At 52.2% G+C, this 25244-nt stretch overlaps 1 protein-coding gene across 1 annotated transcript in view; it reads right to left on the bottom strand.

The window, feature by feature from the left end:
- MFSD14B (major facilitator superfamily domain containing 14B) overlaps positions 1–24229 on the bottom strand; it is a 138596-nt gene extending 114367 nt beyond the window's left edge. Inside the window, exons 1-2 of the mRNA XM_072959060.1 lie at positions 24110–24229; positions 8407–8479 (exon numbers count right to left, since the gene is read on the bottom strand). Of these exons, the coding sequence (XP_072815161.1) occupies positions 8407–8430 (24 nt within the window). The 5' untranslated portion in view covers positions 8431–8479; positions 24110–24229. The remainder of the gene's footprint in view (positions 1–8406; positions 8480–24109) is intronic.
- Positions 24230–25244: the final 1015 nt, after the last annotated feature.

Raw genomic sequence — 25244 nt, 5'->3', positions numbered from 1 at the left:
TCAGCAGATACCAAGAGGAATGCCCTCCTCCAGGTACCTAAAAGCAGGACATAAATTTCTCTCTCAAAAAGTGTACCAGGTATGGCACTGAGATGAGTCTGCATAACACCCTTCCTAAACGTTCTTCAACTACCCTACCTTCCGCATCACCTTCCCACAGTTCACTGTTCCAAGGAACCCAACCCCCTCCCTTTGTCCTGTCACTTCATAACTTATTGCCCTTTGTTAAAATGATACATAAACCCTAAGTCTACCTGCTTCTTTGGGTTGTTACTTCTTTTGTGTAAAACCCCCATGCACGTAACAGTATTACATTTTGCATGGCTTTTCCCCTGTTAATAATCTGTTGTCAGTTTAATTCACAGGCCCCAGAAAACGAACTTAAGAGTAGAGTAAAAGTTTTTCCTCTCCTACGTTAGCAGTACAGCATCTTCTCTCCTCTCTGCCCTCCTGACTCTCTCATTAAGAACCTTATGATGACCTTTAGGGCCTACCCAGATCAACAATGATCATCTCCCTATCTGGACGACCTTAATTTAGTCACACCTGCAAAGTCCCTTTACCACGTAAAGTAACATATTCACAGGTCCCAAGGATTTGAATGTTGACATCCTGAGGGACCGTTATTCTGCCTCCCGTAGACCCCAGCAGACCCCTACTACTATTTGGTAATGTGGCCCTATATGGGCACAACTTCTGCTTTATCTCCTAAGTGGTCTCCCATTTTCTGAAAAGTAATTAAGTTGTAATTTTTTAATCCTGGGAAGTCCAAACAACACCTATCTTGCCTTGTGAGGGCTGAGTTAGCCAGAGACTTGAGAGCTCAGCGTCCACCCAGGTGCCATGCTGGATGGCGGCAGCCGAGAGGGGAGAGCACCACTCCCGCACACGCTCCATGTGGGTGATGCCAACAGTGTGGTCGATGCCAGCTCGGAAATCCACGCTAGGACAAGTCAGGAGAAGGGCAGCTGGCAATACAGTATTAATTGTAAGAATGCTGGTCGAATGAAAATGCAAATAACTGTTAATGGAAAATTAGAAGGCAACCACGTACTCCAGGGCAATCTTGACTTGATGAGTCATTCAGATGCAAATTTTACCCCAATTCTGGAAGGATTACAAGCGCCCCCATTCAGAGCCCTCCCTATTTCGATGTTAACTGTAACCTCAGAATTCTTCCTCCACAGTTGCCAGCCTGGGCACTTTCCGGCCAGTCTCTTTTTATGTGGCCCCTGAACACTGGCGCTTTTTCAGGCAGGCACAGTGGAGTTTCTGGTGTGGTTCTGGCCCTCTCGTCCGGCCCAGCCCCCAGGGACAGTGCCCTGCCCAGTTCTCACACTCTCATGCACTTGAGTCCTAAAGGACAAGGCACCCGGTGTGCACCTCACTTTACAAAACTACACGTGAACGGAAAATACCGCAAGACATATAAATAAACAAAGAATGCTGTGGCCATCAGGCAGCCTGGCCTCTGCAGTCACCCGCAGTGGTGCCCCCTGAGGGAACTTAGGATCGGAAGTAACAGGATACAGGCCCTAGAAGGCCAGGTGCAGATCAAAGGAATGATTTCAATGAGCCCAGTCATTTGCTCCTTCCCATACACAGAAAAGCACTAGATTCTTTAACTTGAGGTGTCTGCTTCCTTTAGTTAACAGTAATCTTTTAGTGTTCCCACTATCTCGTCTTTGTTGTAAAACTCCTATATATCCTGGCTCCTCCCCTACCTCTGCAGAGCAGTCTCTGAGAGGGCTCTGACAGGCTGTCACCCTGGGCTCGGAGGGGGTCCAGTCCTCAGAAATGTCCACCGAGTAAGACATAACTCTCAACTTTTAGGTTGTGCATTTATTTCAGTCAACTTACATTAGAAGGAAGACCCTGGATGATAACTACATTTCCTACTTTGTGCAAAACCCCCAGGGCGCCTTGAAGCCAGTCTTGCAGGTTCCACCCATGCTCAGCCTGCTGCCAGCCGCTGGACAGCGTGGCCTGGAGACCCCCTTCACCTACGGTCATACCTGCAGGTGGCAGGTCCCTTGGGGAGCATTCCTTCACCTGCTTCTTACCAACCACATGTGAAAGGAAGACGCCAAAAAATCAACGCAATCCAGACAATAAAGAAAGGTGGCGAACGCTCCCAGCCCCGTGTCCAGCCCCGTGTCGACATCTGCTGTGACATGTCCACAGGGGCCTGAATCAGCTGCCCAGGAAACCCACCAGGAGCACCCCCCCGCCAGCGGTGCGCCTGCCCCATCACAGCCTCAGCCCTGGCTCCTTGCTAACCAACTGGACAGACAGGTGGACACCTCACAAAGTCCTCTGTCCTCGTGAAGGGTGGCCGGTCACTCAGGCCTAGGTCACTCAGGGAGGGGGAGAGACGGATGCCTGCCTGCTTACTCAACCCACTCCCACTCAACTGAGCCGGGAGAACAAAAACCGGTCTATACGAATATTAAGAAAATGCTGGGAGGTGCTAGGTACTCAGCCTCACTGTACACAACCCCCTCGTCAATGAACCAGGGATGCTGATACGACATCGCAAGCAGTCAGAGGATTTAACAAGGTCACACAGGTCAGGCACTCAGAACAAAGACTGAACTCTGACCTTTACACACTCTTCTACCCAGCAGTTTGCAAATCCTTTTGGATTTTTCTAGTAGAAACTAACAAGTCATGCCATCTGGAAAAAAGAAAGAAAATGCTGGGCCTCTTGGCATCAAACCCTAAAGAGCCAAGCCCCTGACTCCCGGCCCAGCTGGCCTCACCTCTCTGGGGGAAGCACTCGCCAGCCAGCTCCCTGACCCTTCAGAGGGGACAGCACTCAGGACACGGTGTGGCTCAGCCACCCCATTCTCACGAGGAGCTCTGCTGCCGAGGGCGTCGGTCCTGACACCGAAGGGTCTCCAGGGCACAGGCTGGGTGGGGACACGGGGACAGGACGCAGGCAGCTGGGCCCACTCGGGCCATGACACGGCCCTGCAGTGAGCAACCATCGGGCCGTGGAACACGTCAGCCCCATTCACCTCCCTTTCAATGTCCTGCTGTGCGTGATGTGGGCCTGATGGTTCTCCTGTGTAGGCTCATTCAGGGGTGCGGGGCAGGGTGAGGAGCTCCTGTCCCCCGAGGAGAAAGGCGCCTTAGAGCCGGGCAGGGAGGGAGGAGGGGTCCTGCCCAGGGCGGGCCCCTCGGTGCCTGGGGATCACACAAGTCCGGCCACACGGTCACCGAGGGCCTCAGGTGGGCTCCAGGAGGAGGACGGGGAGCTGGCCCTCTTCCAGGCTCACCTGCAAGGTCCTGGGCCAGCCCCTCGGCCCCTCCAAGCGTCAGGGTCCAGCCCTGGGAACAGGGAGAGTAGAAGCATCTGGTTGCAGTGGCTGCGCAGTGGCGCTGAGGGAGGTGAGGTGAGCAAAACCAACGCGGAAAGCTGTGCTGGCCAAGCATCTCTTCTGCCTCCTGACCACTGCCCACCAGCATGCCCACCTGTGAGGGGGCTGAACCCAGGGACCGTCACTCTGTGAGCGGTGGTGGGGCAGGGGCACTCGAGCCACTCTGCAGGGCCTGGAAGGGGGCACAGCGCAGATACTGGCGCCCACGCCTGGTCCTGAACAGACGTGAGAAGCTGGGCGGTGGTCAGGGAGGCGGACCCGAGTCTGACAGCACAGGCCCAGCCTCCCAGACATGGCCTCCGACCGGCACCCAGCACCCCCGACCCCACCTTCCACCCCCACAGGCAGCAGCACTGGCAACTCAATTGCTCCCACGGGCAATTCGGGCTCTCCAGCCTGGGATGCCGTGATGTCTGGTGACAGCAGGCGCTAACCCACGTGTGCCGTCCGCAACGGGCACGGGCTCGGGCTCCCGCTGTCCACCTCTGGTCACACGGTCACCGGGATGGAGGCCTGGCTGACAGGCCCAGTGATGAAGGAAGGTGGGACATGACGTGGACACAGGTGACTGACACACACCCTGAGTGTCTGACTGTCGGTCATAAGCTGTACAGGGACTGGCCACACCTATCTGACAGACAGAGCAACACACGATGAAAGGTCCACACTCTAGCAGGACAGAAACTTGCTTGGCCAAATGAGCCTGCCCTGCGAAACGCATGAACCCTACCCGCCCATGATTGCCACTCGTGAAGCAGGCTAGGCCACCAGCAGCCGCTGAGGAGGACTTTGTGGGGCACAGAATGACAGGACAGCCCTGTGCCTGCTGCACTTACACTCACCTACCACCCCACCCGACTCCCACCTCCTGTGGCCCAGCTTCCTTATGTGAGTCTGTCAACTGTCAGTCCTGTGTGGGGTCAGTGCACAAAGCTCAAGGCACACCTCCACCTGCCCTGTGGGCGGGGGCAGGGCCGCCGAAGGACAAGCACAGGCCCCGACCTCATCGGGCTCCCAGTGTGAGTGGGGCCGGTCCAGCTCGGGCAGCACTGCAGAAACGGGCACAGAGCGCATGTGGAGGAACACAGGGCTTTCAGGGAGCCAGAAGGCATCTGGGGGACACGGGGCGCTGCTGTCCAGGGGACCTGAATCGGTGCCCAGGTGTGAGTGCCAGAGGGCAGCCGTCAGGCGTGGGGTGCCTGGATACAGTAACATCTGCACATCTGCACAGGCCAAGGGCAAGTGCGCTCCGCCATGTTCAAAGTCATGAGAGAACCCATGGCACGGCAAGTCCTGGACACAAAAGCTAAGCAAGTGCAATGTTATCTTTTCACTTCCCCCCTGATAAACTTGTTCTCTGTTTAGTGCCTTATTCCTTAGATGCTACTAGTTCACTTGCTGAATAAGTTTTCAGAATTCTGCATGCACAGAGGAGTCATTTTACATAACGTGACAGTCTTTGGGTCCTTTTTCACTTCACCCCTCCCTCCAACCTCCACCAGACCTTCTGCCCCCTGACCCATCATTCATCTACCCAAATCTTCCTCTGCCCCAGAGCCACAAGACACATATAAACGTGGACACGAAACACACTCTACATACAGCTGGCACCAATGTGATGCTGGCACGTGGAAGACAAACGGGGCAGTGGGATGGTTCTCCAGAACCACTGAAGGGAACCAGTTTACATGAGACCCCAATACAACACAGAGTTGAAGTTCAATTCATTGGTCAAAACACGCATTACTGAAGAGTCAGCTCTGGCACACTGGAAGGAGATAAAACCAGACTCCCCCTTTCTCAGGCATCTTACACCATATGATGCACAAGCATTTCAGACACGCTCAAGAGCAGAATCTGTACACAAAACAATAAAATGTCTGCCAGCAAAAGTCGTCAGCAAGACTTCCAAGGGCGGGAGAAAGTTACAGTGGTCCCTCCTCTCGCCAGACCCCTGGCAGCAGTTCCTCAAAGCCGTTGCTGATTCTGAGGCTTGGCAGGCCCACCAGTGTGCACAGAACAGAGCTACAAAGGGAAGATCAGGCCGGACTCACTGCACATTTCTGTACCCACAGAAAACAGGGAGACAAAAGCCTGGACAACGGGGAGCCCAGATGATGGGCAGCCTGCACAGCGGGGCGCCGGGATAGCCTTTCAGGGCAGCAGCGTGCTCACCAAAGCAGAGAGCTGGGCTCCCTGCGCAGGGGAAACACGATCTGAGCACAGAATCCATTTCTTGGATGAGGCCCGGCACTCTGTGCAACTGTCGGCAGAAATGCAGAAACAACAGCGCTCAGATCTGGCTTCAAAGTATCCTCGAAGCCTGATACTCCTGTTCCTCATCTGTGTCTCCCAACCTGCGGGCTGGGCGGTGACAGAAGGAGGAACCCAAATGCACAGGGCACCGCGGAACAGTCTAGGTCTGTGCCTGCCACAGAAACACCAGGCGGGCCGCACCTGTGAGCCACATGCCTGATTTCAGATGAGACTGCAAGTCACACTGTGAGTGAAAACAAATAGGTCACGTCAGTGTTGATAGAACGTTTCGCTCAACCCAACACCTACCCAGAGCACAGCTGACTCAGTGCGTTATTAATAACGTCGACAAGAGTGAGGAGAGGATGCAGCTTAGGAGTAGAGTGCGTGCCTAGCGTGCACGAGGTCCTGGGTTCAATCCCCAGTACCTCCAATAAAAATAAATGAACAAACATAATTATCTAACCCCTCCCCCCAAAAAAAACCCCAAAATGAAAAAAATAATAATACAAGACATGGATAAGACATCCCACACTCACTTCTGTGTCACTTCAAAACCTGCCGTGTATTAACGCCAGTCACACGTGGAGCCCTCCTCGGCCCTTGCGGTGTCAGCCACGGCACTGGACAATGTGGGTCAAGGTGTGGCTGACAGCTTCGAAGATTCCAGTCACTATAAATGGACCCTGCACGATCAGAGGTGAGCGGCGGGGAAGGAGGGAGGTCCTGGCTCCTCGGAGCCCCGTCCTCAGCAGGACGGATGGAGCACCAGCATCCATGGGCAGTTTCTCTCACTAGAGACAGCGGCGCTGGCCCCTGGCCCTCAGGCTCTCCGTGTTACAGTGGCTTTTAGAAATACTGCTCTAATGTGCCTCCTTGTCTGCAATCTGTTGTTCCTGTCAAATAATCTTTACCGCAGGCCTTGACAGGACATGTTGACAGGACATACCATGCACGGATGAGTGTTAGGGTAGTCAGTCGTGTGCAGTTTTTACATTAATGAGTCATGATCTTTCAGTCCCTCAGGCCAGTCTTCAGAGACTAAAAGCTCAGACCACTCACCATTAGTTTGAGCAGCACCCACAAGACCCTGGATGCCCTTAGGGGGTGATGATGGGACGCTGTCCAGGTGATAGCCTCACAGGGCTGCACACAGGACACCAAAGAAACCTTCCCTGGCTTTCTAACACATGTAGAGCTAATTAACTCCCACTTCAGCGTCACTTACACCTACAGTTGTCCTACTCTCAGCTCTGCAAGACACTGAATGCCACTTGTGAAAAATAAACTACACCTCCTACCAACAGGCCTATCCCATATCTGTGGAGCACCTTACCTTCGGGGGCCACCCTGGGACCCAGGCAGCACACGGCACAGGTGGTCAAGACTAAGACTGTGAGACTATTAATGCCTAGGCTGCACCAACATAAAAGCACGCAGAGTAACTCACTTTCTCCACTCAAGTTCTCCCTATAAACAAGCCCATTAAGATTGAAGACTTCGGGTCTATGGGGAAGGAATCGCAGGTGAAACAAAATCGTATCCCCGAGGCAGACATCCACATTCTGAACCCCACCTTGGGAGGCTGCAGAGCCCCTCAGGGCCCCTCCTGTCCCAGGATTTGGGGATGCTTGTGGGCAGGTTACGGCCCCACAGCGGGCACCCCAGTACCCCTGACCATCCCGTGTCTTGAAGCTGGGCCTCCCAGACCACCTGGTTCCTGCTCTCATGGGGGTACACATGATCCCAGCGGTCAGCTCCATGCAGAGGCTGACCCTGATTCATGGCACATCCCAGGACTCTCACCGTAGAGACGGACGGACGGACGGTCCGCAGTGGCAATGGAAGGACACACCTGCTCTGTCCTCACATGAAGAACCCACCGATGTGACATTTCCCGATGAGCTACTTCAAACTGGCATTTGAATCCTAAAATGAGTTGTTTTCTTCACTTCAGTACAAGCTGTAGACTAGTTTTTACTTTTCCTCAGCCTTTCCTTTTCAACTGTCTTTTGTAAGCAGACTGCTTATAATGTCAAAGGTAAGGAAAGGGGGAGATTCCTAACCTGACAGGGCTGGCACCTGGTCCTCCCATCGCCCTCCTGCACCGCCGTGTCCAGAGCTACCACCAAGGGTCCTGGTCACTGTTCTAGCTCTCCTAGAAGCTTATTCTTAGGCTGCTGGCCCCCACTCAGACAGGATGGCTCCCTCTGAAGGCCTCTTCTCTCCTGGCTCAATCAGAGCACATAAACGTGATGGAAATTCAAGACGTGTCCAAGGCGGTCCCTGAACGGAAGACGGCCCCTCCAGGACAACAGCAGGTACCGAAGCTTCAAACCCTGGTTTAGGTCTGAGGGCCAGGCTGTGAGGCTGGAGGACCTGGGTTGTGAGCCCATGCAGGGGAGCGGCACCAAACGCAGCGATGGAGAGAACGCCAGGAGGCTCTGAGCCAGCATTCACGCTAACACTGGGCGGCAACCCGACTCTGCAGCCTGGCCCTTCCCCTCCTGCCCGGGAAACCGGCGCTGACCATGGACGCCCCATCCCTGGGCCCGCATGTTCAGCGTGGCCCCCAGACGGACCAGGAACAGTGAAGCAGAACCGTCTGGGCCTCCCCGCGACAGCTCTCTGCTCTGCTCTCCAGTTAATGGCCGGAGCCGCAGGCGTACTAAACGGATGAGGCCGCTGTCTGATGACCTCTGACAAGACCTGCTCAGGAGCCACTTCTAAACACAACCGCTCTCTGCAGGTGGATGTCATCTCCTACCTGATGATCGGTGTCGTCAAACATTTCAGCAACGGGGGTGTGGCTTCTTTCCACCACCTGCTGATGGCAGAGTCTGAGATAGAATGAGAAAAGGGGGCGTGTTAGCACAGCAAACCGTGAGCCAGAAGCCCCTACCCTCCTTCCCACTACACACACACACACACACACACACACACACACACAGAGAGAGAGAGAGAAAGGGGTGGGGGGAGAGAGTGAGAGAGACTAAATGCTGCGGCCACTCCACAGGCCCCTTGGACTCAGTCCCGGGGTGCAGCTCACCTGGCCAGGTGAGACCAAACGCAGCATCTGAATAACTGGGAGCAAAGAGTGTCACCTGGACCCTGATTCCATCCAGGCCACCCCCCTTGCCCAAGGTTCACGTGAAACACAAACTGTGCATGAGCTCCAGGGGCTGCAGGGGGAGCGGGGGCGTGTCAGGCCTGGCCAGCCACAGGGTGAGTGATTAAATAAAGTTACAATAACACAGCTCCCAAATTGGTCCCTCAGTTAGGACCACATGGTAGTCAACTGTTGCTGTTCAAGCTTCTTACTTCCACAATACTTACATTTTAAAATGAATTACGCATGTAAAAACCAGAATCAGGGCAAGATAGAAGGGGGGGGTGGGAAGAGGAGACTGAACACAAGGAAGGAAGAAACCAAAAAAGGCCCGGAACTGGTGAGGGTTTTGAAAAACCTTAAAAGCAGAGCAGGCCTATGAAACATCCCCCAATTCAGAGGCTCAGATGCTGAGAAGGCCGTTGCAAGGGCTCCTTCCCTCCACAGAGCTCCCGGCCTTCTTCGGGAGGAGCCCTAAGCCCCCTAACCAAGCCCCACCGGGCAGCTGCGGCCACAACCCTGCAGATGGCCAGCGGCCCCGTGCCCGGCCCTTCTGACCCCATAGCCACTCCTGCATGTGACGCTCCTTCCCGGAGTCACAGCCCAGCTCAAATGCGCCTTCCATGGAAGCAGGTTCCTGAGGGAAAGGCCTGGGTGGGGCAGGGTGGCCCAGTGAGGTTTCAGCACCCAGGTGGTTGGAGCCTGCAGCCCGGGCAGCCGCGTGGCCACCACCATGACAGACCCGGTTCCCACAGAGCTCAGCCTGGCAGCCTTCATTGCGCTGGCCCTGTCATCGGTGGTTAGACCTCCCTCTGTGAGCCTGACTGGGCTCCCTGCACGTGAGCTGGATAAGACAGAAGCCCCCGTTCACCTAGGACACAGTGAGACACAGGCCCCCAAATTCCACTCTGTGCCTCATCACAGATCCATCATAACCAAACACATGTTATGCAACCTGGGTCCAGCTCCTCCCCCTCCCCTAGACCTCCGTCCTCCCACCACCAGGTTGAGCCCTCGGATGGCCCCCCTGAGAACAGCTGGCCTTGGGGGGGCACATCCTTCGATCTATCACCCACTCACTCCACTGCTCCGCCCGCCGCCGCACACCCGGGTACTCAGCCTTGTCTACACCACCCTGCAAAGGAAAAACCCAGTTTCCCTGACCCCTAACATACTTGGTGGTTTCCTGCTCACACTTCTCTCCAATGCAGAAGTCCCCTCCCAGCTCCCCCACAATTATCCTTCCTGATAGAGCCTCTTCTTACTAAGTCTGATTTAGTTTTACGTTTGACAACCAGCTGCAAACGACTTGAAGCTCAGAACACTTGGGCCCGATGCAGAGTTGAGACCTCTGGTTTCCACCATCCTGAGGACTCACAAGGTTCCATAAGGTCCCACCAGTTCAGGGGCTGTTCAGGTGGGCAAGAGAAACGGGGGGAAGCAACATCAAAGGAAAATCACAGCACTCACACGTGCCCAACGTCCCACACACTGAGGAAAACTCAGCCGTTCCTTGGAAGCAACAAACACTGCACACAGGACCTTCTGCTTAAGCTGACACCCCTCCAAGGGGTGGGCAGGGCTCCGAGAGTCATCTAAAGCATGACACACAGTGTTCCAGGACCCCTGCTCCCCATGCCCCTTCAAGGAGACAAATGTCCACCAGGAACACTCCCACTACCACCACCACCACCACCAAATGCTGGCCCTCATGCTCCAGGGGGGTCACCACTGAGCTGGTCACTGCTCTCCTGAAAGCTAAAGACTCTTCTCTAAACATGCTGCAACCGAATGTGTGAAATGAAACGTTCCTCTCACTGGTAGTCAGAAAAATACAAATGAACACAAGATGCCATTCTCCCCCTACACAACTAAGAAAGGAAAAATGCTAAGGCTCAGTGGTGGTAAGCAAGTGTGAGCCCTACCACTGTCTAGCTACCGGTAAGGAGGAGAAACAGGGATGGGTATCCACACAGAGAAGGTCCCATCCAGCAGACGCTCACCAGTATAAAGCTGAAGACACCCCCAAAGACAGGATTCAATAAATGCGGGCGTAGAAAGGACCAGACTGCACCAAAGGGTGGGTCTGCATCACTCTGCACACATGACACTGAGCAGACTGCTGTGGTTCGCAGTCATACATACCTCCTCAGCCAGCCGAGGAGGGTGCGTGAGGCATGTGGACACACGAGGAAAGCACTCAAAATAAACCTCTAAGCATGGCATTCATCTGCGTTTTTCTCCTACCCTGGAGAGAGGCACAGGGATACAAACCACGGTGGATGAACCCCACAGAAAGTCCTGGGTGGGTCTGGGATCAGCGTTTCTTCAGTAACACATCAATTAACACTTCAGATGTGACAGAAGGGGAGGGTGTGTTTTAGCAAATCACTCTTCCTAGCAGCTGAATAAGCTCGGATCCGGTTAGGAAGGAAAAGCCTCGGGCTTCGCTGGGACCCGAACTGCAGAGCGAGGCGCTGGGCTGGGATCACACACACCCCACCTGGGACATTCTCTGCGTAGCCAAAGGGAAATGCATAGAAGTCGCTCGGCACCACTGGGCTCCAGATCCTTGAACTCTGACTTCTCGTGAATATAGGTGCTGGACATCCCACTACCTTCCCTCCACAATTCAGATACAGTGCCATAATTCCTCACAAATAAGACTGTTCACGTTTGTCATTTATGATGGGAAAACCTGCAAAGCTGGTTTCTGCAGACGAGTGGGGACTCTGAGGGAAGGGGTCCCCGACACTTCCTTCATGACAACACTGATGTGTCCAGCAACAAGCAACCATCTGATAGGACGTGGAAATGCTGCAAACCCCTGTGATACGAGAGCTGTGTTTTCTTCACAAGACAGGTTTTTCTTTCTACAATGATGGAAAGTCTTACATTTGAAGGAAAATGCACCCAAGTATCAGTCGACAAGAAACAACAAAAGTCGATCATGGAAAACCACAGGCCAGTGACACCTTGAACTGAAAGCTGTCCGCGCCCATTTCCAAAAGCACCAGGATCCCTCCTGAGTTGAAAATCTTGACAGCAGCCATCTTTCATCCAACAATCCAGTCCTCTTAGTGGACAGAAGCTCGTCTCTGTTCAACGGGGTTACTCCGGGTACTTCCACAATAATGCCTTGACGCTTTTCTTTCTGCTCAAGGTCACAACAACCTGCCTCTTGTGGTTGGTTTCAGACAGCAGGGAGTGGCCTCTCCCCACGTGCTGAGGGAGTGGGAAGAGCCAGGGTCACCAGAGTGAGCGCCCCACGAGGGAGACCGACCTCGCTAGAGGCCAGGTTCAACCTTCACACGTGGAGGTTGTGCTGCAGGTCTGCTGGGAACACGGGGTGCCAGGGAGTCCCCAGCCCCCTGGGAACAGGCTGAGTCTGGTCCTGGCCATTACACTCCATGGGTGAAGGTCCTGCTCTCTGCTCAGAGAATGCTGACAAATACCAAGCAAGCCCGTTGGCACCGACTGTATGGAATTTCCTTCTTTACTCGGTGTATTTCTGCTCTTGGCCCTATGCCCTCTCCACAGCTGTAAACATCTGGCTTGCTCAACACAGCACCGGACATGTGATAATTAACCAACACACACTGACTGGCCTGGCAGGGCACAGAGCACCAGCCTAGGAAGATGACTTCTTTTCAAAATATCACCAAAGAGCCCCCCCGAAAGGACTAGGAAAGTCCACACATGAAGCACCCAGTCACCCTCCATGACCAGATTCTCATCTGCATCCCACGAAGGACAGACAGGAGGAGGCACAGGAGACCACTGGAAACCAGCACTGCCCAGTCAGAAGGGCTGGCAGCTTAGTCAAGGGTGGCATGGTCGTTAAAAGATCATTTTTTAAAATGATCGTGTGTTAAAAACATTATTTAATAACTCATTATTCATGAGATGTTACAATGCCTTCAAAGAAGTCAAAGAACCACAAAATTATACGGGGTTGGCTAAGGGAGGGGGGCGTGACTGGTTAGTGGTCCGGGGGTTCTTTCTGGGGTGATGAAAAGGTCTCAGCACTACACACAGGTGGCGGTTTCAAACACCTGTGAATGTACTAAATGCCACTGAGAGGTTCACTCTACTGTGGTTAATTTCCTGTGAACTTCAGCTCAATTAAAAGAAAATACAGAATAAAGGAATGCTGAATTTCCAACAGGCACAAAACTGGCTTTTTCTGTGGCAGAAAGTCAACTGCTCGGCCACTGGACAGAATTCATTTGCCCGTCTAGAGTGAGGGTTGTCTGTATGGCTGTCAGTTCTGTACAACTTACAGAGCTCTACCATGACACACAAGCCCCAGAGGCCCCCACATCCCATGCAAAGACTGCTCATTCCGAAGTCCAAAGCGGACCAAAGGGAGGGCAGAACTGTGAGATTTAGGAGGGAAGTGGGCTCGGGACCAGGCCGTGGTGCAGAGACGCAGAGTGAAGTGGTCCCTAGGGGGACTCCTGCATCTCTAGAGGGAAGCGGGGGAAGGTGGGAGAGCTGGGGAACTGGCAGCTGCAGCTTCGCCCCTGACAGAGAGTAAGGGATGGAGGTCCCAGAGCATCACTGTCCAGGGAGAGGTCCAGCCGTGTCTTAGCTGCCCCTCCCAGGCTGTGGGATGTTCCCAGCACCAGTGGAGCCCACACACACAATGCTGAATGACATGAACAAAAAAGGACCCCCCCCCCCGACTCAAACAAGAAACCGTTGTGATCACTTAGCTCTGGGCTCGACATAGCCTTGAAAATGAGGAACCAGGATGCCCACCCTCTTTCAGAAATGCCTTTTCTCTCTACCAAACAGGGTTCTTCGAACATCTCTAACAACTCCTAATGTCAGAGAGAGGGGGCTGCCTCGGGCATTTTCCTTCTTTAAAAAAAAAAACTGCTCTAAGAAGCCACCCACATTTACCCCAGGTCTGCACACACCGCAAGATCCCCTCCAGCCTGCACGAGCCTGCTGGGACACGGTGATACCAAGCAAACTACGCCACAGAGGTCAGAGCCCTGACCGCACTCAAGGGGCACACGCTCACCGGAGAGGACACCCAGGGACTCACGGAGGTGTTCTGACATATCTGTTGTCACAGCAGAACAAAGACGTTTCCAGATTAGCTTCCCACGGCCCCTTGGACGTGAACTACAGCCAAACAAAAGGATAGCCAATAAAGACAGTCTTGGCCTTCTGGAAATAGAGGACTCAACCTACCTGGGCATCAAAGCAAATCCAGGAATGATGGCAACGATCATCCCAAAGTGGCGCAGGAGTATGAGACATCTGAGGGAAAGGAAGGATTGACAGCCTGGGGATCATCTGTTACCCTACTCCCCACTCTACCAGAAAGAAAACCATTAGAAACCCCAGGAAAAATCTCCTACGTTAGCGTAAATATGGGAGGAAAGGTCATGGTTTTAAGCGGTCAGTGAGAAAAAAATGGGTCCATTTAATCTTAAAATTAGAATTTTTTTCCCTTAAATTTCTCATAGTCATCACGGGATCATGGCATTGAGTTTGTAAAGAATGACATGTCATTTTAGCACACCTCTTAACCGGGCATTAAATAATATTGATACATCATAATGTAAATGCTGGTTGTCGATTTTCAACTTTTAGAACCAGTCTGTGATAAAAAAAGGTTTGATTGCTGTTTACTTCAAGATATGAATGATGACAGTCTTGATGCTCTTAAAGGAAAAGTGTAGCTCACCCCAAGGTGAGCTGTGGAAGGGTGGGGGAGAGGTGTATGGTTGGCTTCAATATCAGTGAGGAATTGAGATGCAGAGTCAGCTTAGTGGAGCAGGGAATTTATATTCTGTATACTTAAATTCATAAATAATTAGTAAAAACACTAAGTATTGAGAGGGACAGGTGAAGATTACTGATGATGAACTATAAAACTTTAATGTTTAAATCTAGGAAAATCAATAGATATCATGTAAAGTTATTACATCTAGAAGCCTAAATATAAGTTTATTACTTGGGGATAGAGACACAACGATCAGAGGTGCAAAAAACAAGAACAGTCAGAAGTTCTCTTCTGGGGAATGGGCTCAGGGTGTGCAGGAAGGGCGCAAACACATACATTCTTCTGTACTAGTGTGCACCTTTTGAGAAGACAAAACAGATAAAAGTACTTCCTAATCTAGCACTTCACTAATCCAGACCTGTTAGGAAGTCTTACTAAACTAAAGAGAGTTAACAATTTAAAGAATTGTTTGAATTGTGATAATGACCTTAGGAAATAAAGCAGTCTGAGAGCGTCTGCCCTCCTCTTAACTCTGTAAACCGAGGCATCTCTCTGGACAACAGGAACAATAAAACCAGATGAGCAGCTCTCTTCTCTATTATTAAACCTAACACTTTTTCCCTCCTGAAAGTGTCTCTGCTTCTGTACTGTTCACTGTGTAGAACAGAAGTGAATTCAGCTCACTTCTATTTCAATAGATTTGAAATTCAGCTTGGAATCTGGTAGACTAAGTACAGAAATGACACAAATATCTTACCGTAGTAAAACCCTGGCACTGGAGTGAGGACGGGCGGCAGGATTTTTTTCTAACGCTGAATTCCAAGCATCACATAGACATTTAACTGGTCCTTTCAAGTGGACCCAGAGATTCAATACGTGAGATACACTCTAGGAGAGAAAGTGGCTACACAGAACAATCATTGCAGAAACTTGCACAGTGGTGACCTTGAGTTTGTTGCTTAGTTTAAGACATACTCACATAGAGTAAAACTCTACAAGGCTACATGAAGAATGACCAGGTAAACTGCAAGGAGACTTATTCCCAGACTTCACACAAGAGAGACTGGGAAAAGCTGCGAATTTTGAGTAGCCGAGTCGAGACGCTTTGTAGGACACAATGGAAAATTAAGCAGATATCCAGCATGATTATGCTAGCAGGGCCAGAATTAACCTTACAATAATGAGTTCCTAAACCTGCCCTAACAAAGCTTAACAACAAGCCTAACGAGGGTCCACCTGCATTGCCAAAGAACTTAACTGTCTGTGGTCCACAGCCCAACGTGCTGTAAAGGAGTATAGCAGGATGCAGTATACAACACAGTCAAATAATGTCTAGTAATCAATCCAAAATTCATACACAAGATGAAGCAGAAACATGGGACGGAGGGGGAAAAGCAGTGGCTAGAAACAGATACAACAGACATGATGGAATTTGCAGGAAAAGACTTCAAAATGCCTGTTTATATTTGTGCTCAAGGATTTTTAAAATAAGAATGCACATAAGGAGAGAACTAGAAAGTGTAAAAGAGAACCATCTGGAACTTTTAAGTCTACCTTTTAGACAGCTAAAAGTTAGTCTCTGAAATGAAAAAATTGCTGGGTGAAATTAACTACAGACTAGATACTGCAGAAGACGAGTTCAGTGTATTTGAAGACACGAAAGTAGAAACTGCCAAAACCAAAGCACAAAGAAATACTGGGGCAGTATCAGGTGGTCTAATATATTATACTTAAGGTCTCAATGCTCACAGTCAAGGAAGGGGGAAGAAAACATATACAACAAAACAAAACAAAACAAAACAAAACACCCATCCTGTACAGTTAGTTCCGCGACAGCTCGGGCCCCGGCCTGGGCAGACGCTCATCCTTTCAAGGCAAACGCCTCTAATCCTCAGACTCCAGGAGATCCGGAAGCGCCAGAGTGTCGAGGGGCTGGGGGTGGGAGGGCGGGGGGCACATCCGCACGTGTGCAGCCCTAGGTCCCTATGCGTCTTCTGTGCAAGCGTGGTCCCACAGGGGCCCTGTTGCACACACGCAGGCTTTGCTCACAAGGTTCTAGAACTACGTCCCAGCAATTGGCCAAACAGTGTGCGCCTGACCTTTGGCGGAGCTGGCAGCTAAAGGACAGCACTCAGAGTCCAGCTCTCCATCCAAGGACCAACCGTACCCAAGTGCTCTATGGGCAGTTACCTGGGCAGACCCTGCCCCTCAGCCCCGTCCCAGGCACTGGGGGGCTGGCAGCTGCCGCGAGGGCTCTGCCTCCTCCAGCCTGCTCCCTGCGATCACCAACTTCCCCGGGCCTGTTCGCGTCACCCAGCTGTCCATGAGCTGCTGGCCACTTGCAGGCCAGCCTACAAGTATCCAGCGACTTTGTATCCACGCTTTGTCACAGCAATTCAGAGAAGATATTCCATGATCCCTCAGATCCTGTGCTCCTTTCTGGCTCCATCTGCAGGCGAGGCCATCGGAGGAAGGCGGTGCTGTGTGCTAAGACCGCCACGATGGCCTGTAACTTAGCGTCTTCAGTGGGCACAGCCACTGTCTGTGGTGCAGGAACAGCCACTCACCCCTAAGCTTCCCACAACACCCAGGTGTGCCCCGGACTCGTGCACGGAGATGGTGTGGAGTGCCTTGCTGAGAGTGGGAAAGGGATGGACAAGCGGGAGAAAGAGCCGGCAATCACAGAGAAGAAGGAAGACCAGAGGAGCCCGGATGGCACTGGGGGTGCACAATCTGAAATGGGCACCTGTGCGTCCATAGAGGCCTCTCTTCTTTCCTGCCGAGGCCTGGGTATCTACAGAGAAACCTCCACGCCAAGAGATCAGAAGACAGATCCATCGAAAAACCCCAGACCTCTTGTATGAACTCCTGCCCCTAAAGAAATGCCATCAGGAGATCGGACAGCCCCACCCAAGGTTTCTCATCAGTGCAGAGGAAGAGGGGTCCCGCACACACCTGGCTGCTCCCGAAGTCCTCAAAGAAAGGGAGGGAGGAGAGCCCTCAGCTTCCCTCCCCAGCTCCAATGGTCTCCCAGCAGAAGAACCGGCCTGACATGGATGCAGATGCAACGAGAGGGCAGAAAGGAACCTGGAGGAACACATCTGATGGTCCCTGGACCCGAAGACGCGGGTTTCCTCTGCTGCCACACAGGCGACGGGAGCCAGTGAGGCTACCCACACCCTTGTACCGGGTTTACCAGTCACCACGGAAGACCTACACATGGAGAAGAAAGCAGCGTTCCCGAGCATCAACAGCACGCTACGGGGTGAGACCCAGGCAGTCCTGGCTCCACCTGCTCCGGACACTGAGGTCACCCCCATGGACACCACTCCACCCTCCCAGCCTCTCCTCTTGAGGCTCTCCCTATCTCCAGTGGCAGCATCTTCCAACCTATGCAGGCCCTGCAGACTTCTGCCAGTGACAGCATGGCCTTAGTCCTCTTCACCACCGGCCTGTCTGCACTCAGGTTTTATGGGCCCCACCTGACTCTGAAACTTCCTGTTAACACCGGAACCTCTACCCAGCCCATCTTTCCAGCACCTCATGGGCAGCAGCACGGAGCCACCGCCTGTGACAGCTCTCCCCAGTGTGGAAACCGGGCAGCTCCAGCCCCAACCTGAGACCCACTCTGCTCCAGGTCCGCTAGCCTTGGGCGCCCCGACACAAGCATCTTCTGACGCTTCATCAACCACAAAGCCCACCCTCGGTGCTCGTGCCAGCACCCAGCCCACCTCTGCTGCCACCTCGACTGTGTTCCCCCTGGCTCTGCAGCTGCCACCTACATGCCTAGCGATGTGACCAGGGCTGGACCCAACAGTTGGTGGCACTGCTCAACAGGTCACAGCTCAAGCACAGCCCCCTTCAGGCTCGGGGTCTCGGCAGCATCTAAAGGCTGCAGGAGCCAAGTGGCTGACCTAGAGCTGTGCCACCTCTCTGAGCTCTCAGCATTACAGGAGGAACAACGGGAAACCGACCACCACACATTGCCATGGGGGAAGCGTGGGCCCGAACACCTGGGGCCCTCCTCACCAGAGCACCCCCATGCTGACCACCGGACCCAACACTAAGCAGCAGCCTAGATTCTTCAGTCCCATCCCCAGGGGCACACCCAGGCAGAGCCCCTTTCCTTCCAGCCGAGCGCCCGGCACCACTCCCAGCAAGGCTGCCTTTAGGGGCATGTCTGTCCTGGCCTTTGCTAGCAGCCCTGTCTCTGCAGCGGGCACAGCAAAGAGAAGCCTTGCTGTTAGGGCCCCCTCATCACCTGTCCAGGGCTTGGCAGGACACAAAACTGTTGGGCCATCCACCAAGTCATATTTCTCCAGGTTGGGATGCACTCCCTTGGAGTCTAAGAGGCGAACAATGGCCTGAACTGATAACTTTGGGAGTTCCAATCAGTGTCCATCTTCCTCCCAGGCTGGACCTTGCACAGGCCCCATTTCGATGTGAAACACAAGTCTGGTCCTAACGTCTGGAATCCCGGAGGCTCCCTGCCTGCTATCTTGTCCCCAAAGGTGGCTGATTTGAGGCTGTTTTCTGATCCCAGTGGTCAGAGTCCTCAGGACAGTAGACAAAGGCCTTTGTCCTGTCCCCTCCGGTCCTAGAGCAAAGGGGACACCCCTGTTGCCTACAGTGGACTCCTCCCCCTCCCCATTCTCCTCCCAGAACCCTAGTGTCATCTTCATAACTTACAATAAAGTTTTGTTCTTCTTTCACCTTAAAAAGGGACCAAAACTTTTCTGAATTTGGTAAAAACTAAGCCCTAATGCTTTAAGACATTTACTATAGAGTAAGTTAACTTCTATCCTATGCATCTAAGAGCAAAGCACTGCCATTGAAACATTTAAAAATACTCATGCATTTCACTTTCCTTTAGCTTTCGTCTCTCACAAAACCCTACTTTAAAATGGCTACTAATCACTTTAAAAAATTAAATGTTAATAAACCAGTAGGGAAGATCGAATGAAATACTAAAAATGCTCAATCCCAAAGAAAAGAACAGGTCCTTGATGAGAAAGATAGAAAAGAAATATCAAAATGGTCAATTTTAACCTAAACATAATGGGTAATTATATTAAATGTACAATTTTCTATGGAATTAAAAAACAGATTGGTCTGAAAAGGAAGACTCAATTGCATACTGTTGATGAGCCATACTTCAACTATAAAGATACAGATGTGTTAAAACTATAAGGACGGAAGGAAATATGCACACTAACAATAAGTAAGAAAGCTGGAATAGCTATATTAATACTGGAAAACGAGGCTTCAGAGCAAGGAATAATGTCCCTGTGATAAAGAGGGACACAGTATAATAACAAAAGAGAAAAGAGTGGATTCATCAGGAAGGCATCATCTCAAATGGGCATGCTACTATAATAACAGAACTTAAAATACTTGGAAGTGGAAATTCTCAAAATGAAAAGGAGAAACAAACAAATCCACTGCTAACTCTAGCTCTTAGTAAGGCATCAGCGGGTTAAGTTGACACTTTCTTTTCTGTTATCTGGACTGATAATAAAGAGACTGCATCACAGTGCTGGAGATCTGGTTTTTCTCCTAACTAGCTTTGTGCGTCCACAGCTTTCTACCAAAACAGACCTAAAAGGGAACACGTGCACACAGGGTTCCCACACAGTCTGTCACATGGTCGAAGTTTCCCATAAATCTCAATTTATTTTACAATTTCATGTAGAGTTTGCAATCTAGCCTATACAGTATTTATATTAAACCATATATGCCTTTTAAGTTACCTAAGAATAACATATTAAGGGGGGGGAGTCTTACCGCTTTCATTAATTAGTGGGCGAGATGTGATTTCACTTCCCACAGCTATATACCTAAGATAGTCACGGCTGGGTTATAACAAGATTCTATGCTCAATCTTTTAAGGAACTGCCAGGCTGTTTCCAAAGTGGCTGAAACATTTTATACATTCCCACTAGTTCCAATTTATCTCCCAGTGAAGGCACCTGGGGGCCTCCAAGAGCCTCCACTACAGGTATTTTAAAGGAAAGGGCAAAAACCAGTACAGCTCAAAGAACTTGAGCAGTAGGGCCAAGAGCAGAGCTAGAGGGAGCAAGCATCATCTCAAATTTAGCTTAAACTCCTTGTTCTCTGTCCCCACTGTGGGCCTGGACTTTTCATGAACAGAAATGGCCTGGCCTCCACAACCACTGGAGCAAGAGATGTATGGTCTAAAAGCATAAATGAGTACCCAATCCCTTCTTCAAAAACTCATATTTCCCCCTATGTGGGAAACTTATGGGCCTCCTACATACTGGAGCCATATACTGGAGATACGTGCCACATCTTCTCTTCCTGGACCATTTCTTCTGAGAGGCCTCAGCACACTTCAGTCTAGTTCCTTCTGGGAGGAAGCTGGGGAACAAGGCAGGGAGGTGCTTATTCCAAGCCCCCACCCTCCTAAGAGATCCAGGAAGGGATAAACAGTGGTTTGGTGAGGAAACCCCAAATCTTCCTACATAGGTTGAAAAGATAGACCCTTCATTCTGTGAATGGCTGGGCCCAACCACAGGCTAGACTTTCAATGCCTCTAAGAGATTGTATGGATTTGATAGAGAACAATTGTTTGCTTCTTTCCACCATTTTAAAAGAGAAGTTGACTGACTTTGTTTATTTCCATATGGAAGAGAACCAGCACTGCTTAGAATAAAGAGGTGCCATTTCGTCTTCATTTTGACTCTCAGAACACACCATCCACACACACCTGAGTATACACGTGCACATGTGCACACATGTGCACATACAAGCAAACATGACTTCCCCTGTGGCTTTTAGCTCTTGCTCTGGGAGATGTAGCTAAGGCCAGGAGGCTTTATTGGAAACATGGTGCTAATATCCCAGTCCCCATCTCCAGGTGGTCCCAGGTTACCACCACCAAAGCTGAACCAGGGTCCAATCAAAGTTTAGACACCTCTAGTTGAGGTAATGGGGCCAATGACCCAACTATCCTTCCATCCATCCACCCAAGATTTTCTAATTCTCCAAACCTGAAAACTCTTTAATTTTGTTCCATGGAAATCCCCTTGAGCCAACAAAACCTTTGGGGCAGGAGAAGTTGACCCTGCATCATCACTCAATGTCCAAGGCAAAGGGACATAGCCGGTCTTGGCTGAACACACAGAAGATGTGGGGCAGTGGGGCAGTGCAGATTAGAGTGACGAGCCATGGCTAAAGATACAGTGCCCTGGACTGGATAAAAGGGGAGGTACTCCACAAGGGATTTTTAGGGCAACGAAATTATTTTGTATGATACTATAGTGATGGCTACGTGTCATTATGCATTTGTCAAAGCCGACAGAATGTACAACATCAAGAGTGAACCCTAAAATAAACTATGGACTTTGGCTGATAATAATGTGCCCATGTGGGTTCATCGATTGTACCAAACATGCCACACTGATGAATGATGTTGATAGTAGGGGACTATATATGTGTGGGTGGGGAGGGCTATATGCGAATTCTGTATTTTCTGCTCAATTCTGTTGTGAACCTGACACTGCTCTAAAAGAATAAAGTCTATTAAAAATTGTTTTTAAAAAAAACCAGCATTGCTAACCACCATTTACTAAATACTAATAAAGCACAATATAGATTAAACTTATATTCAATATCATCAACCTGCAGAAAAACAGCTATCATCTGGACCCAAGATTATAATTCCAGTATTGTACTTGGACCTTAAGAAAGGAAAGAAACATTACACTAAAAGGACTTGATATTTCACCTAAAAGACTTGAGTAACGGAAGTAAACAACAGTAATAGAAAGTTACCAGATCTAAATCACCTTTAGACTAGAAAAAATTCTTCCCGGATTAAAAAAAAAAAAACACTTTCAACTGACATGTCATAAAACTAAGGACTTTCTTCAGTACACATTTCAGTGTTAATTTCTTCTAAGGGCCCAAGGACGTGATGGGCAATTCCCAGCCTCACACAATGGGACCTGGTGACTGGCATGCTTACCAGCAGGTGCACAGCAATCAGACCTACGCCTGAGAAGCGATGCTGTGGGCAGTACCATCTTTCCATTACCTTCTAGGACCTTCTTTCCTTTAGACCTAACCTAATTTAATTTCCTTTATGTCTCCTAAGCCTCTGAGTTCAAGGGAATCTTCACAGCTCTATACTGTGAAGCCCTCTGTTCCTGAAAAGAAAGAAAACATTCAACTCTTTTTCTTTTTTTTTTTTAAGAATTTTAACAAGTCTTTGTACTTAGCCAGAATACTTGGTAAAACATTCCCTCTATGCATTTCTAAAATTATGACCAAATTCCAATACGTTTCTGAAATAAATTTGCTTGTAAGAGCAAAATACACTAAATTTCCAAAATTATTAAAAACACTAATTAAGGAAAACAGGGAGTAATGAAAAGGGCTCCGGCAAAGGAAACGGGATCTCAGTCTACAATCTCAAGCCTATTTAGTTGTGCGACCTCAGCAACCGGCTTCACCTCGAAATACTTTCTCTTCTCAAAGAGAGAGAGCACTGCCCTTCCGTCTCTGCAAGGTGGCTGTTCAGGTAACATGAGGTAACAGTACCCAGCACAGTACCTGACACGAAGTGTTCAGAAACGGTATGCTTCTCTCATTCAACACAAAAGACACACTCACATGAAGGTTTAGGTACAAGAGAGCCTACACTTCCACAACTCTCCGTCAGCATAAAATACGACAGGTAATTGGTTCTAATAAAACAACAACAACAACAACAGTCACCGACCTCATTCCACGAGCGCTTCTGAGGGATACGGAGATACATAAGGGAGCCTGCATGTGGTTCTGCAAGAACTCCAGCAGGGCTGCATACATACTGAGCACTAAAGCAGTAACAGGGGAAGTCCGCAGTCATTGTGCTAAATTAACATCTGGATGCCTTTATGCTAATACAGGAGCTCACGCGCAGTAAAGCGGGGAAAAAACTAATATTACGCCCAACTCCAAGTGACTACTGAAGAAATCAACACAGCGATGCTAACTTATCCTTCCTGAAACGCCAATAGCACCATCTCCAAACCCATTTAAAAACTTAAAGAGTGAAACATTCCACACGAACACGGGTGCCGCTTCACACTTCATAGAAATTCGCCTGTGCAGAAGAGAATCCCCGGCACCAAGAAGATACTGAACCGCCATTTACGGAAAACGCAGGCGAGACAGGCAAACAAGATGATTTTGGGGTCGAGCACACACACCGCTGCGAAACGCCTCCCAGACCACGGAGGCCGCCACGAGCATCTGAAGGACTTCGCGACTTCACAATCAGACATCGACGGCCGAGAAGCCAACACCCTGGGGTAGGGTGGGGCGATTCCTGACATGGGGGTCCCTGCCTACCGGGGTCCTATGCTCCACTCCCACCCACCCCCTCTCTCGCCCAGCGAGGGCCTACCCGGGAACCGCCGCGAGCCACGCCCCAGCACGACCGGCCCGGACCCGCCCGAGGCCCAGGCGCGCGGATGGCGGGACAGCCCGCCCGGAGTCGGGGTCGCGGCGAGGCGCCGGGTTGGGGTCGCGGGGCCGGGGCCGACGCCGCAGCTGTGACAGCCGAGACGGGCGGAGGCGGGCGCGGCCGGCACGCGGGGCGCGGACACTCACCACAGGACGCCGTGGGAGCCCTCGCCGAGGTGGCAGGTTGCTGCAGCGCGGCCCGGTGTCGCACACCTGCCCGCGGAGCACCTCGGGGCGCGCGCCCGCCCCCGCCGCCATGTCGTCTCCCGAGCCGCCGCAGCCGCCGCCGCTGCAGCCGCCGCCGCTGCTGCCGCAGGGAGCAGGACGGGCCCCGCTCGGGAGGTCCGGCGGAGCCGCCGTCCGCTCGACCAACGGCAGCCTGTCTGCCTGCCTGCCCGTTCGGCGTGCGGACGGAGGAGCGTGGCCAAGGAGGGCGCCGGGGCGGAGCCTGACACGGGGGTCCCTGCCTACCGGGGTCCTATGCTCCACTCCCACCCACCCCCTCTCTCGCCCAGCGAGGGCCTACCCGGGAACCGCCGCGAGCCACGCCCCAGCACGACCGGCCCGGACCCGCCCGAGGCCCAGGCGCGCGGATGGCGGGACAGCCCGCCCGGAGTCGGGGTCGCGGCGAGGCGCCGGGTTGGGGTCGAGGGGCCGGGGCCGACGCAGCAGCTGTGACAGCCGAGACGGGCGGAGGCGGGCGCGGCCGGCACGCGGGGCGCGGACACTCACCACAGGACGCCGTGGGAGCCCTCGCCGAGGTGGCAGGTTGCTGCAGCGCGGCCCGGTGTCGCACACCTGCCCGCGGAGCACCTCGGGGCGCGCGCCCGCCCCCGCCGCCATGTCGTCTCCCGAGCCGCCGCAGCCGCCGCCGCCGCGCTGGGCACCAAGCTCCCCGGCCGCTGCCGCTGCAGCCGCCGCCGCTGCTGCCGCAGGGAGCAGGACGGGCCCCGCTCGGGAGGTCCGGCGGAGCCGCCGTCCGCTCGACCAACGGCAGCCTGTCTGCCTGCCTGCCCGTTCGGCGTGAGGACGGAGGGGCGTGGCCAAGGTGGGCGCCGGGGCGGAGCCTGACACGGGGGTCCCTGCCTACCGGGGTCCTATGCTCCACTCCCACCCACCCCCTCTCTCGCCCAGCGAGGGCCTACCCGGGAACTGCCGCGAGCCACGCCCCAGCACGACCGGCCCGGACCCGCCCGAGGCCCAGGCGCGCGGATGACGGGACAGCCCGCCCGGAATCGGGGTCTCGGCGAGGCGCCGGGTTGGGGTCGCGGGACCGGGGCCG

The sequence above is a fragment of the Vicugna pacos genome, chromosome 4 (genome assembly GCF_048564905.1).
Source record: "Vicugna pacos chromosome 4, VicPac4, whole genome shotgun sequence".
Taxonomy (NCBI): domain Eukaryota; kingdom Metazoa; phylum Chordata; class Mammalia; order Artiodactyla; family Camelidae; genus Vicugna; species Vicugna pacos.
Note: the sequence above shows the minus strand (reverse complement) of the source record. Positions and strands in the feature narration are given on the sequence as shown.